This window comes from Struthio camelus, chromosome 21, assembly GCF_040807025.1.
Source record: "Struthio camelus isolate bStrCam1 chromosome 21, bStrCam1.hap1, whole genome shotgun sequence".
Taxonomy (NCBI): Eukaryota; Metazoa; Chordata; class Aves; order Struthioniformes; family Struthionidae; genus Struthio; species Struthio camelus.
In genome coordinates this window covers 5,172,793-5,188,097 of record NC_090962.1, presented here as the reverse complement: position 1 = coordinate 5,188,097, position 15,305 = coordinate 5,172,793, and the positions used below count along the sequence as shown (strand labels likewise).

The following is a 15,305-nucleotide window of genomic DNA, read 5'->3' as shown; positions in this document are numbered from 1 at the left end:
GCAATGAGGATTGCAGTGCGGTGGCCTTACTGTGTCACAGGAGCTTGCCGAGGGACCGAAACCTTGTGCAATGGGACCTGTCAGGTCGAAGGGGGGGGAACGACAGTCCTGATGCACTCGCAGCTAAGCTTGCTAATTATCTGCTTCGTCATACCCACTCTTCTTGCTTGACTCTTGGTTTCCAGGGTGCTGTTTGTACCCACACTGATAGCTGGCAGAGCTACTAATAAGGCAGTAGGTATTCAGACAGCGTTGGTGCTATGTTTGTTATGTTCTGATTTTCTTCTGCTTTCGTGTGAGAAAGGTCTTTTATTGAGGATATGCTGCTTAGCCCAGAATTTGATTTTACTATTGTTAAATGTTTCTCGTATGCAAGTTTGCTGGACCAGGTATCTCCTTACCACGTTGCAGTCAGTGGCAGATTTATCCCGAGAGAAAATCAGGAAGCTTGCCGAGCTTGCCTTATGTCGTTTTAGTAAGAGTCACAAATCAGATTGAATTTGAGAGCTTGAACTCAAACCTGGGCATTGTGACTGTGAAACAGCCCTGCTGTTTAATTATTTACTTGGAGAAGTTACCCAGAAGCATTTGCCTTGCTATTTGTATAATTTCCTTGGGGATGCTTGTCACCGTTTTGTCCCATTGTTCTTGGATTTGTTCATTGCTCTGAAGCATGGGAGCTCTTGAAGTGGTTTTGTTCGCTTCCTTCAATCATTTGCCGAAAGTCACTGTTTGGAGGCAGAAGTACAGTCTCAAGAATAATCGACAATAATGGCTGAAATCCCTGTGGAACGATATTTCTGCAATAGGGAACTTCCACTAGGAATATTGTGTTTGAGTCTTGAAAGGATCGTACAGTACGTTTCAAGTAGCCGGAGCGCGGCTTTGTTTGTAACGTTACAAATTGAGTGGAAGGGACAGAAAGTGTCACAGTGAAAGACAACAACTTCAGGCTTGCGTAGTAGTGTTACTTGAGTACAGACAAGCGTTTTTAGGAAGTCTGTGTGATCTGTACAGCAAAAGGATACGTTTTGTATAGGGGAGAAGAGAAAGAAAATGGAAATGCTCTGGTGTTTAAGGAAACACAAGTGGAAGCTGATTTTGTGTTAACCCTCAGGTTAGTGATTAGCCTTGCGGTCTGGTCTTGCTAAACTACAGCTCATGGGTTGGGGCAGTTGTATATCTGTGCTCACCCACCCATGTTATTGCCTGGAACGGGCACTGTAGTACTGGTGATTTAATGGAGATCTGCTCTGTGTTAAGGCAGAGCGGTGTTCCTTGCTGTGTTATACGTTCAGGAAAAATCCTGTTGTTCAGAAAAGCAATTGGAGAATGAAATTCAGAGAGAGGCTAATATATATTTTCCTCTTGGCTTGTTTTGGTCTAGTAAAGGTAAGGATGAATACGCAGTGTCTCCAGCCCTGTGGAAGATGATGTACGCTCTGAAGTTAACATCATGCAAAGGAAATACTCATAACTTCAAGGATGGACTTGGAATTGCTGGTTCTGGTGAGGGAATTTGAGGTTGGGAATGTGAGGAAGGGAAAGGTTAATATTCCACATTGCTGCATGAAGACCCTACCTTTAGAGAAAGGGTTATATAGTAAGGCTCTGTATATATTCTGCATAAAGGCTGCTTTTCCATTTTGGTTCATTTTTATACATGTTAATTTTTTGCAGAGTATGAAACCAGCTGAATTATAGAGTCCGAAGGCAGAGAGAAAAAAAAAAGCAAGACAGTTGAAATATTAATTTTAAGAAATTTTTAGGAAATGTATTCTCTCCAGGGAAAAGCACCAAATTTGGATGAGCGTGAGTCTAAAACTGAAAGTAGATAGCATTTTTTTTGTCTGAAGTTTGCAGCTCAAGTGCTGAACTCTTGCTGCTTAACAGTGTTTGAGGGAGATACTTTCACCTGTCACATGGGAGAAGGAAGTATGTTCCTGAAAAAGGACACGTTGTCCAACTTTTTACTTGCTGTTTCGTTTTGATGTGCAAGAAGGCTCTTTTGTGTATTAACTTTTTTAACAACAGCGTAAAACGAAGAGTGAATCTCGAAAAAGGTAACCTGGATTGCAGTCAAAAGCTTTCTGTTGTCTCTTGGCAGCAGTGAATGATTGGTTTTTCTGGGTCACCTTTGTTCCCTTTAACTCTTCGAATGCCTTTTTGGAGAATCACGTAGGTGAAAAAACGCGTTCAGCTCATTCTAGCTTTGTTTTAACCAGCTGAGAAAGCGCTGATTATAGCAGAGGACAAACTCTAGTTACTGCGTTTTGTAAACAGAAAGCTCTTGTCAACGAAAGCCGTCGTTAGTTTCTTACGTTGGAGGTTTGTGCCCACAGAAAGGGAGGATCTCAGACTCACCACGTGAAACGTGATTTACGAAGCCACGCGAAGCGATCGCTTTCGGGAGATTGCAGAAGAGCGAGCGGCTCGGAGAGGCTTTGCGAGCGCTCGCGTGCGCCGGTCTGGATCCTGCTGCTGCGCCTGCCTCGGGCGGACCCCGGTCCGTGCGGTCTCTTCGGGGCGTTGAAGCGCAAACGTGGGCGACCTGGCCAACCCAGCGCCTTGCTGCTGTGGAAACAAGTCGGTGTGGGAGAACGGAGGACGCGGCTCGCGCGCGCGTTAGATGAGCTCCTCGCCCTGCTGTTGGGAGAGGAGGGGCGGGATCGCGCGTCTCCGGAGGCTCCGGACTCGTTGCTCTCCTCGGACGCTCGTCCTGCAGCTCGGCGCCGTGCCGCGGCGGCGCCGCCGGGGATCGCGCGCCGCGCCGCTTCTCCCCACCCTGCCGTACCCGAGGGAAGCGAGTTGCGGGCTGAGCGGCCCTCGAGCGAGGGCGCTCGTCTCTCCCCGCTGAAACGCGGGGGCCGGGCAGCTGCGGTAACGCGGCGATGGATGGGAATGCTTGCAATAACCCACAAATTGTATTTCCAGAGAGCCGAGGTTGTTTATCAGACGCCCTTTCCTAGAGCTCGGGAAGAGTGAAGTCAGTGTTTTTCACCCCCCCGCTCCCGCTGCTGCTTTAATATCCAGCCTTTTTTGATCCGTGCAGCAGCGTCTGATGTGCCACCGCCGGCTGCCCTTAGATCAGGTTTCTTGGCGCGCTGTTGGCTTTATCTCGTTTCCCGGATCGCGTTTCTGTTGCCGCCCGCCGCGTGGTCGCAGCCTCCCCGCAGCCTCTTCACAATTAGTAATTGAGCGGGAAGCGTGCGTTCGTTTACAATAGCCTTTTGATTTGGATTTTTACAGTCGCGCAGTGTGTTAGCGGGGGAGGCCCTTCTCCGAAAACACGTTTTTGACAGAGAGGAGCCTGTTGTTGCAGGCACTTGGCTCTCGGTCAGCACTTCTCAGACTTCCCTCGCGCGCCGGTCGCTGAGCAACGCGGCGCTGGCGCAGCGGCCCGGCCGGCCGCCCGCCGCGGTGCCCTTCCAGGAGCAGGGCTGGCGGAGGATGATCGAGGAGGAGGAGGATTTGTCGGCGGGGCCGGGGCGAGGAACCGTCACGAGACGCGAAGGCGAGAGAGGGAGAGACCGGCCGGCTCGGGAGCGTCGTCTGGGGACGCGCGGTGGCGAACGCCCAGAGCCGATGGTGGAGAGGCCGCAATTAGAGCACAAATAAATGCTCTTCGTTTAGATATATATATATATATTTTTTTTTTTTTTGCTATTTTTTGTGTCATCTAGACTTTCACGCAGAAGCAGGTACAAAGCAGGAAGTGAATAAAAGCTTTGCAAACTGCTCTGGGTGAATCTGAAATGTATCTGGCTATAAAAATAGCTCTGTTGACATAGCGCTGGCACAGTAAAGCTGGGGTTAGCACATAAGGTTAGCAGCACCCTGACAGCTCAAAGCCTGGGGGGGGAGAACAGTCGCCTTCTCCCCGGGCTTTGGAAAAGCCTGGTAGCTATTGTGTCACCTCCCATATCGTGTTGCCTTTCCGATGGATTTTTTCCATTGATCCTTGGCGTTAAGTGGAGAAGGGGACTGTTGTAAGCCGGCACTTTAGGTAGCGGGTCATGCTGTGGTCAGGTTTAGAGGTCTTGGGCCCTTCGACCGTCACCTCCTGCAGGAGAAACTGGAGGAAATTTGGATAACCTCTAGCTAAGCCCCCGGTTCGGTTTCTTCTGCTGGCTTGTAAAGCTTTTTCCAGAATAGTTGTGCTGAGGGGTTGACAAGACGTGGAAAGCACGGCGGCGAGAGCGTTTCTCCGTCCTTCGAAGAAGGGGGAAGAGGAGAGAGGGGATGATGCATCCACTCTGACCTCTTGAATGGCAATATAAATACTTTATTGAAAAGTCTAAATAAACGTGTTTGCAACTAGTAATCCCGCTCTGCATGCAGTCTCATTTAGGCAACTGTGTATGCAAATGTGCTATTAATGTGTTTGCATCCAGTATAAATATACAAATCTAATCTGTTTATATATGTAATTTACACACAGCTGTGCTCACGCTCACTTAATACCAATATTTTCAGCAAGCGAGAGGTATCATGGGAGATCTATTGTTCAAAACAAAAGCTAACGGCGCGGCACCACGGAAAGGGGGTCATTATCATTCCAGGATCTTTTGGCATTCCCTTGAGGGCGTCCGCTTAATGATTTTTTTCCGGCTGTGGATGTGTGGAACGGACTCTGGTGGGTGGTGTGGGCCCCCCTGCATCGATGTCATTGCTTTGGTCTTGAATCGCTCACATACAGTCTTGAGGTAGGGTCTAATTTTTCACGGTATGTAAGGAAAATGAAGTGATGCTGTAGGCAGGGAAAGCAAATTGTTCAGCACCTTTAAATCTTTCAGCTGATGTATTTCTTGTCATCTTCTGCTTGTGAAAAATATTTGATCTTACAGGCATGTGGCCTGAGCGCGGTGTATGGTTTTTATCTATTCAGATGACCAGCAGTGCACCCTGAAGAGGTACTGTGAACGTGCCATGAGAACGTTAATGCCTTTAAATATAGACTGGTATCTAATGGTCACCATCGAAATATTTTTACGTTTCTGGGCTACGTTTGAAAAGAGTAAGAAGGCTCAGTGAAAAGTAATTTTAATTTCAAAATACCACAGTAGAATTCTTCCATTAGAAATCAATTGGTAGGAAAAATAAATGGACCAATATCCATGGAAAGATGGATGGGTTTGGTTTTGTGTGCCTTTTGAAGTAAGGTCACAATCTGCAGAATGAAGAAACTAATCCGATAAGTGTATCTTGGTGGTAGAGAATGTTTTTTAAAAAAGTGTCAGTACACATACTCACATACGCATATGTAGGATCATTTTCTTCCAGTTTTGCTCTACAAAATGATCGCCTGCGTGTGTGCCTTCTCTCTCTTGCACAGGAACTCTGGAAACTTTTTTGTGATACAATTATCACCAAATCTTTATCAGTTTACAGAGTCAGCAGAGTTAAAACATGAGAATATCATTGACCTGTATGTTAAAATATGAGAAAAATATCTCAATTTTCAACCTGGATTACTTAAAAAAAATTTTTTTTTTTAGTTTGTAATTGAGCAGCAGCAACCGGCATTGTGGAGGTGGCTGCCCGTTACTGTTGTTCATTTCATGCTTCAATGTCATAGCTAGCTGGTGCTCCTGAGTACGGGGAAGCATCTTTATTTGCCGTTATCCATGACAAGCACAGACATTCCCGCTACAGCAAAGGTCTGTTGTAACAGAGACTTGTAGTAAGTGGTTCCAGGCTGCTTCCAGCAGTTCCTGGAGACCATGCGAACAGTTTCACATACCTTTGCATCTGTGTCATGGCCATGTCAGAAGAGAAGTAAGGTGTCTCAGATCATGACCTCAGCTTCAGTGCAGCCTCTTCAGGAGGAGACTCCCAAATTGTAGATCGGTGACGTTCTTACTCCCATGTGGGAAGAGGCAAAGGAGTGCTGTGGTGGAGATGGGACAGAGCAGCAAACTTAACCTAAGAGCATCTGCGATGATGTAGGCCAAAGGCAGATAACCCTGAAGGAACAGGGGAGCGTTTCCCCAGATACCTCCTGCTACTTGTGCTTGCGCGCTTGTGATCTGTACGCATCTCTGACAACGCCAAGGCCTGCAGAACAATGTGCAGAAACACTCAGGGAAGCCTTATGGAGTCTTTCATTTAAACTTTCCTTTAAGTTTGCCAGCTAGGTGATTTTTGCAAGCTTGCTGTTATGCAAGGTAATGAACAGGAGCACAAGTAACACTAAGGGTAGAGTTGCTGGCTACTTCAAAATTAAAAAAAAAAAAAAAGAAAAAGAAAAACATTAAACAGAGTTATGGTTGTGACAGGAAACAATAAAACAAAGGAAGTTCAGATGAGGTTGAAGCATATCCTGTTCTCCCAGCAGCGGGGCATATTAAAGGAACATAACAGAGGCCTGAATGTACATTTTTCTTGACAGTTCCTCTTTCCCAGTGGACTGATTTTGCAGAGCTTCCCTGCGAGCTGTGTTGGGTCACGACGCTCGTTCCTGATTCAGCGCGCCGCTGTTGTAACCGAGCATGTGCTGTTACCTTGGGACCAGCGCTTGTTCACGGCATCTTAAAATAGCGCTGTGGGACTCCGACTACTCTCTTCCCTCCCTGGCCGGGCAGAACATCTGTCCGTCTCCACCTGCTTCTCCATCCTGCAGCCTTCCAGGGCTCAGTGCCGGCAAGTTGTCTCCCCAGCTTTAACCCAGCTGCCAGCCCCTACGAGACGGCAAGGCTCAGCCTACCAGCGAAGGTCGGGAGGGGGTGAGGGCACGGCAAGGGCACGCCACCCTGGCGGCAGCCTCCCGTCCCGGAGAGCCCTTCCCTGCCGTGGCCACAGCCCGGCCTGGTGGGACTTTTCCTGGGTAAGAGCCTTCAGGGAGCGGCGCAGTTTTTGCGGTGAGAGTTAAGTACGCGTGACACGTTTCTGTAGCGGTTCGGTGGATTTTGAGGACAGCGTGGATGTGTGTGGACAGCTGCATTTCCTTTCACTTAAAAAGTACCTTTTTGACCTTCATGGAATTAATTGCTTAGCAGTGTTTAGTCCTGCCTTTACTGAGCATCGAGGATTCCTCTGAAGTTAAAGCTACAATAAACATTAGCGTTTTTCTGCTATGGCCAGGTATGGTTTGGTGAAAGACTGTAGCGAGTAACACAAGTTATAATTTGTAAGAGATGCTTGACGTCTTTAGGTTAAACCGTGGTTAAGTATCCGCTTAAGGAAACTATCAGGATGTTCTTGTTCCTAGAGAACAATATATATCTTTTAACCTTATCAGCAAATATCTTTATTTGCACTGTATACACATAAATTAAATATAATGTTAAAACCTAGCCAAGGTTTTAATAAAATGTACTGAAAGTGTACTGAAATCCAGCCAGTATGCATATACAATGTCTGCAGGCTAAAAAAAAAAAGTAGTTTGGGGCCGTCTATAAATGTGTGCTGCATGCTAACTGGAGCTTTGCAGATGCAACCAAATCTCATTTCCTTTTCAGAACAACTGACATAATTTTTAATCCTGTGAAATTTAAGAAATAAAGATGCATTTAGCTATTATTTGCTGTTAACTGTTAAAACCCTGTAAAACTTCTTACCAGATTTACTGTGAAACTAACTGAGGCATATTAAATTTGGAAGATGACAGCTTGAAGTTGGCAACTGCCTAGAAAAATCTTAGGCCTTTCAAAAAAAAAAAAAATGCTGTAACTTTATCCCTTTCATGATAGCAAAATATGTAGTGAAAATCACACTGGGATTTCCATTATAACTTCCATTTTTATATGCTCATAATTTAAGGAAAACTTTGAGAGAAGAACTTTCTGTTCTTGGACATGGTCTAAAGAGGGCATCTTTCAGAATTGAGTCGAAATCCTTATTTTTTGGATTAAGCAGGAACAGAAAATGCTCTGTGTGTGTTTGTAAATATACTGCATTACAAAAGACTTTTAATTAACCTGCTGAGAGTTGTGGCAAGGGAATGAAATAACACATAGACTTTGGAAAAAAATACATTTGGTCTGAACCTGATTGAAGCGTCACCTCAGAAGGGACATACTAGGAGCAGTTATGAAGTTACAGTTTGATATTGTCAGAGTCGTCTTGCCTTTTTGAAGCCCATGAGGTTTCGGTTTGAAATTTTTAAATGGATTAAACAGGTTATTTTGTGTTGCATGTTTTTCCTGCGTGCTTTTCAGGCCAGGTCTGCTTCAGATTTCTGCAGTAAATAGGAAAACCAGACTGGTCCTCAGTTCCCAGTTAAAACCTGGGGTGCTGAATTTCAGCGTGCAGCAGCAAATTTTTCCTGCCAAACTCTAATCTCTTGATAATAGAAACCCTGACGCATAACCTTAACTACGGCTTTGCAGTGGCGTTATCATCACATTGATAAACATGCCATCTGAGCTCTCTTAGTCAGAACATAATGGCTTTGTGTATCTTGTCACGATGTTTGTTTCTTGGGATAAAATATGGGACCTGCAAGTAACACACATGCAAACATTAACATGCTTGTTCCTTGTTCATTCCTGGTTATTTATAGCTCCCTGTTTACACGTTGTAGCGGGATACTGTAGAATCTAATAAATTACGTTGGAGAAGCTCAAATTATAAAATAGCTGTAGGAGATCTTGTGTTCTGGCTGGTCAATAGCCATGGTAACCACGTCATAAAATACAACTGTGTCGCCTGTCAACATTGCCTGGCCTAGGAAGCCATGGGATTTCCTAATGCTACTTCACAGCAATGATTACTCTTAGCATTTATGCAAATTTTGCTACAGTTTGTCTTCAGTGAACAGTGCAAACAATAACGCTGACAGACTTCTGTAGTAAATAATGTTTTAAATTTAGACGAAAGTGGTAAAATGGAAGTTTATTAATTTTTAAACGTACTGAATTTGGATTTTTAAACCATTGTGCTCTTGAGCTACCTCTGTGTTTTGTAAAGCCTCCTTTCTCATGCATCCATAGGATTAAGTCTCATTGTTCTACCATCCCCATATCTTAAGACCATTTTAATCTAGCAGCTATCATTTTCAGATGCCTTTTGCAGGCAGAGTGCAACATCTCCTGCCCCGTTAAAATGCAGAGATGAAATCTGTTGCATGTGATTTGTGGCGAGGTGAGAAAATTCCAACTGTGTTAGCAGTCTGTCTCACAACACACAGGAGAACAACAGGTCACTTCGGATTTGGTGAGAACTATGTACTTCGTTCTTTTATATTTAAAAATTTAATAGAGGCCTCTATTGTGCCGAACTTGGAGAAAAGAAGTAGCTGTTCTTATTGCAAGCTAAGGGAGAACTGAATGTGATGCCAGAATTAATGGGAGACTAGTACAGGAAGAAAAATCTGGATTTTTTTTTTTTTTTAAAAACTAGATTATTAGGTTTTAAATTTCCTGAGTTTATAACACTAATGTTTTATGTGCACTTCTTAATAAGAATGGCTTTCAGTAGAGGCAGACAACTGTATTATAGTTGAGGAGTATCTCTTAAGTTTCTTGCAGTGCATCGATGGCCTGTGGACACCGACTCGGTCATATTGCTGAGATGCAGTCCAGTTGCAATTCTAGACTTCTGTTTATAAGCTGCAGAAACGAGGGTAGCCACAAGTCTGATCTGCCGTTTGTGTGAAATACAGGCAGAACGCCCAGTGCTGTCACTTTTATTGTGAAGCCACTGTTTAAAAAAGTCATGGTGACTGTTAAAAGTAGTAACTCTTGAGAAGCATAAGATGGCTTCCATTTCGTTAAACACTAGTGCCCTCCTTGGAGGGGCTCATTTTGGCAATGAGGGTTGATGCAGGACACTGATGGATCCAGTAGTTTAGTGACTGCTTGCAGCTGCTCTCCCCTTACTCGAGCCTTTCTGATCCTTTTCCCTTGACCTATCCAGCCCAGTAGCGTCTGCACGCGGCCTAGGAACTTGAGTTGGAACGCATCTCCTGGAAGAACATAGCATGAGTACTGAAGACTGGAATTGCGTTGTTAACCATGCCGCTTTCTCTTGGCCGATAAATGTGACAGCATATCTGGCCAGAATGCCAGAAAGATTGACTTCAGTCACTTTTGGGAATTTAGAACATCATTTCAGGCTCCCTCTAATTCTGCTATTGAGACGGGCTGGGCTGTGCTTACATTCCCAGTAGGCATTTTTGACATCTTGTTGAGTGGAAAGGGAGGAGACAACTGATACAGGTGGGTTTTTAAGAGGGAGGTTCAGTAAGAACACAAAACAAATGTGAAATAGTTTGGTTAAAAAAAAAAGAATTTAAAAAAAAAAAAAAAAGGTCCCCAGAGAATTTCAGATACACCGTAGTAAGTCACTGGTACAATGAGGAATAAGCGATCAGCCCTTTCCCTTTTATACTGTGGACCAGATAGCTCTTGCATGTTCTGCTGTTTTTCATCCACAGTCGTCGTCGTTCCTGGTCTGGTGTCGTCTTACTCTTCTGCAGCGTTTTATGTCGCGTTTTCGTATATGCTCTGTGAGCTGATGCTGCAAAAGCGTCGTGCCCCCAGCGCGGCGCACGGTGGCCGTGATGTCCAGGCGGAGGAAGCCAGGAGCTGCGTCGCTGAGAATCGGAGCGCCCTGTGGATTGCTTGCTTTTAAATTCATCTTGATTTAGTTGCTTTTTCTCGTGGTGATAAGTTGTAGGCAGGAATTATGTTGCTCCCTGGGATGCTGGGAATGCTGCGTGAGCACGTTGGTTTTTTCTCGTTACCGCTGCCCTCTTTCCTTGCGCAGAAGCACAAAGCAGGAGGGGTGCGTGCAGGGTGCCAGGGGAGCGGTCATCCTCCCCCGCGGCGCCGTGTGAATCCCTTGTCGGCGGCAGGGTAAAGAGAGAAGTGCGTTGGTGACCAGTCACGCGTTGCCGGCGGTCTTGGCGGCTTGCTCCGTAGGTGGTGGTTGCGTGCGACTTCCTGCCCGTGGCGGGGGGCCGGTACCCTGCTACTAGTCCAATAGGAACCGGGGCGCCCTAGTTCCTGAGCTCCTGAGAGCCCGCTTCCCCGGCTTCCAGGGAGCAGGTGGCTGCGACCACATCATACGCTGGAGGGGACTCTCAGCTCAGAGCACCTACAGCTGGTGGTTAGCTCTTGCCTCCGCACCCACAGGCGTGTTTTTGGCAAACCTTAGCAGTCTTGCTGGGGTTGAGGGGCAGGGTTGGGTGAGGCTGCAACATACTAGGCAGGAGGTACCAAGAGCGGCTGGCCCGTTGGCGTTCAGCGTTGCGGTGGGAGCTCGTGAGGTGCGCGAAGCGCTATTTTGGGAGTGATTTACCCTTTCTGGAGCTGGGAGCCTCTAACCACCTGCCCCGCAGTTAACCCCCCTCCTTCAGAGACGTGGTCGCCTGAAGATTTGGTCCAAACCGCCTTAAGCCAACTTGAAGGGGGGGGGGGGTATGTCCGCGCGTAGGGGGGTCGGTTTACGTCTCGGCTGCCCCTCGCCCTCTCCTGTGGGCAGGAGCGGGCGGGCGCCGGCGTTTGCATCCGCGCGCCCCTTCTGCGAAAGGGAAAAGCGCCAGGGAGAAGGGAGAGGCGCTTGACCTCGGGGTAGTGGTCGGGGGGGGGAGCCCCGGCGGCCGGGGCGCGGCGATCCAGGCCGCCTTTTGCGGCGCGCCCGCGGGCGCTGCGCCGCCCAGCGCCGCCGCGATCACACGCTGGGCGGCCGCCGGCCCGGCCCGGCCCTCCCCCGCCCCGCTCCGCTCCGCTCCGCAGCCCCCCTTCCCCGCCGCCGCCGAGGAGGAGGAGGAGGAGGAGGAAGCGCAGGGGCAGCGCCGGGGGCTGGCGGCTGCCAGGACTCGGCAACCCCTGCGGCGCCTTCTCCGGAGCGGCAGGCACCTCTCCCCCCCCCCCCCCCCTCAAAACCAGCCTCGCGTATCTTCCGCGTAGTTGCAAGATAAATAGACTCGAGGGGAGAGGCGCCGCGGGGCGGCTCGGCTCGGCCCGCGGTCCGGACTTCGGCGCCAGGCGCCGGGAGTTGGGCTTGAATTCCTCGGTGTCTTTCGGCAGCCTCTTCCCCGCCTGCCCTCCGTCGCTGCGCTGCGCGTACGTTGTCTTCTGCCAAGCGGCCCCGAGCTGCGAGCGTTGCTTGGCTGTTGTGCTGATTAACAAGATCTTTTCCTTCTCTGCTGACATCCTCTTTTTGTTGCCTTTTATCGCAGAAACGTTTTATTAAGGGATTGAGGCAGTACGGCAAGAACTTCTTCAGGATCCGAAAGGAGTTGCTTCCCAATAAGGAGACTGTAAGTGCATTTGGACTTTATGTAATTTGCGTTTTCTCCTGCTGTTTCAGCATTTGATCTTACAAAACTATTTCCGTCCAGCCCTGAATTGAATCCGCTCAAATAAACGGAGGAGAAATCCGCAGCTAACAAAGGTTGCGGTAATTTTAAGTGCGGTTTTTAGGGCTTGTGAATGAACGGTGTTACATAAAATAGCCATTGTTGCTGATGGAGTCATTGAGGTTGGGTGAGGTGTATTTATGGAGCCCAGATCTAATTTTAAATTCTGACATTACGGTGGGATAATACATATATGTCACCAAGTTGGGCTCAAACGGCAGTAGGTAATTAAAGAAAGCCTAAAACGAAACAAAATCTAATTGAATCTGGAAGGAGGAGGTATGTGCCGGCTGCCCTTATGATCTGCCCGATTTGGTGGTTTTATTTAACTCTTTGTGTTCCAAAACCATGTGGACAACAAACACGTAACTTTAGTTTCTGAATTGATTCATGGCTTATTACTCCATTGGACTTCATAAAGCTACTTAACTGCCCAATTCTATTAGAAACCTGGCAAGTCCTTAGGAAGGAGATGGCCTTGGAGGGGTGGCTGACTTCTTCAGAGGGAAGAAGGTTTGGGAAGCCCTGGGAATCTAGTTAGTTTCCCATTAGTCCTAATTGCTCAGCTTCTCTAGAAACTTCGGTTTCTGCAGGTGTCATTTAACTGCTGGGAGGGTGGTTTGGCAAAGCAGTTTTCGTGTTTGTCCTGAATTTAGGGAGGGAAATAACTCAATGAAAATAGAGTTACAGTGACTATTTTTAAAGTAACAATAACATGTTTGTGTTAGCGATCCTGAAAATATTTATTTAAAGCATAGCTGAGATGAGGTTGTCTAGCCTTTTTTTTTTCCTTTTTTCTTTTTTTTTTTTTTTTTTGATGGTGGAACTTGGGTGTCCAGTAGGGAAGATTGTTACTGTAAAATTATTTAAAAGCCCCTCGCTCGCTGTAGGATGTTTCTGTTCTCCTCTCCTGAGATGTTCTCGGGACGCGATATCGCGACATCACAGTCTTTCCCCGTTAAATAGTTAATAACGCCAGATGAGTCGAACGGAGAGGGGAGGGGGAAATGATTGCTGGAGTGTGCCTCAGCCAAGTGTATGTGCTCACTGTTTCCTTTGGGAATGGCAGGAAAACTTAATAAGCAGAGCAAGTAGAGGAGGACTTTGCTTTAGTATTTTGATGGAGTTTGAGGCGCGAAAGCCCAGTGTTAGAGCAGACGACAGGTTGGGAAGAAGGCTGCGGTAGCGGGCCGCTCTCGCGAAGCCTAACGCGTCCGGTACGTAGTCGGCTTGCTCAGTCCGTCTTTCCTCCCTTCTTTAGAATAATTTGCAGCAACGTATTTAGGACAAAGCGGCGTTTAGTTTAGAAACGCGTTCTGCTGATAATAAAGTTACTGAGAGGTGAATTACTGTTTTAAAGTTTGATTTCAGTTGCAGCTGCTCTGAAAAAAGCTTTTAAATATAAAGCGGGTGTTTGCCAAAGAGAAAAACAGGAGAGCTGGCAGTTGGGGACGTCTGTCGGACCCTGTTTGCCTGTTTACTGCTTAACTTCTGCTTGGCTGTCAGGCCTAAAGCTCTGGGCCCTGAGCTTGCAAGGGCTGTGGGATTTGATACCGGCTGTCATTGCTCGAGTGTTACGTTTTTGCTGTATTGAGCCTAAATTTTTAGTGTAGAGAAGATGAAATGTTAAGTTAGAGCGACCGGGAAGCTGGGCGTTGATGGTTTTGAGCAGGCTATTTTAGCCCCTGGTGGTAACTGATCCTACAGGTAACCTTTGGCCTACAACAGATTGCTTAATCTCTGTTTCCTATTTTTGCCCACAGGTTTCCCCTCTGGTGGTTTTTGTCGTTCCCCCCCCCCCGCAATCTTTTTCCTATAAAATTTACAGCAGCTTTACTGTAGTAAGATATACAGAATAAAGGCTATAGTAAATATATGTGACTATCCAGTTTTGCTTTCCCTCCTTAGAGTGGAATTGCAAACTATAAGGCAGTGGGATTAATTTCTGTGTTTTTTTCCTCACCAGAATAGTTTCCGATGCTTTGCCTGTCATCCTTGTATTGCAGCATGAAGTAACCTTCCAGCAATTCCAGAAACGCTGGAAAAAAGGCCTTATTTTCTTGTTTAGCCACCATATTAACATGAGGTGAAACTCTAAATAAAAATGATTATGTGGACACAAGAGAACTTTTATAGCAACTCCCAAGTCCTGCAAAAGCTACTTTAAAATGAGTCAGGGACATTCTTGAAGTTATTTGCCCTAAATGAAAACCAGACTATAGGTCAATACATCCTGTACATTTCTCATTTATAAGGGAGGAGAGCCAGGGTTTTTCCCCCTCGGAAAAATCCACTTAAAGTTAAATCTCCTTAAAATCATGCTTCTTGTATAATGCGTTCCTTTTCTAGACATTTATGCTTCTGCTGCTTTCCCGGGGGGGAACTCTTCCGAACACCTCCTTGAGCCCTGCAGCAGGAACGTTGCAGTAGTGGCACATAAGTGATGGGATAGAAACACAAATTTGCTGTAGCGACCAGGCCTTTTTTTTTTTTTTTTTTTTTAATATGAAATCAGGTTTATGCTACTGCGCAGGAAGCCAGAATATAGAAGTGAGGATCGGGTTACATTTCTTCTGAAATGTTGGCGGGTGTAAAGAGGCCTTGGTGAGGGATGAGAATTAGGTCATACTGTACTTAGGACGTTCCTTAGGATGCTTGTGAGTTATCTGGTTGAGTTATCTTCTCTTTTTTCCCTCCACAGTCAATGTACTAAGAAAACCCTGTGTTTGTCAACCTGCGTTTCAACTGTGGCGTAGTTTCTTCTAAATGAATTGCCAGTAAGAAAAGATCTTTATGAAGGAGCGTATTTATGGCATATCGAAGCCGTATGCTTAGGTCTTTGCTCTTCCCGTTTATTTCAAAGCAATTACGTCTGAGAGAGGTTCCCAGTGGGCATGAGCATAAATAGCTGTAGCGTTCTCCTCAAGCACGTATAAGCAAGAGGCAGGAACTGAAGCTAGTTCTTATCTGAGCATGCCCCCTGCTGAAACGGGAATGC

General features: G+C 46.5%; 1 protein-coding gene across 10 annotated transcripts in view; it reads left to right on the top strand.

Moving 5' to 3' along the window:
• RERE (arginine-glutamic acid dipeptide repeats) overlaps positions 1–15,305 on the top strand; it is a 253,914-nt gene that overhangs the window by 184,650 nt on the left and 53,959 nt on the right. For all 10 annotated transcript variants that reach the window (XM_068915489.1, XM_068915491.1, XM_068915495.1 and 7 more), the window contains one exon: positions 12,128–12,208. In XM_068915489.1, the coding sequence (XP_068771590.1) occupies positions 12,128–12,208 (81 nt within the window). The remainder of the gene's footprint in view (positions 1–12,127; positions 12,209–15,305) is intronic.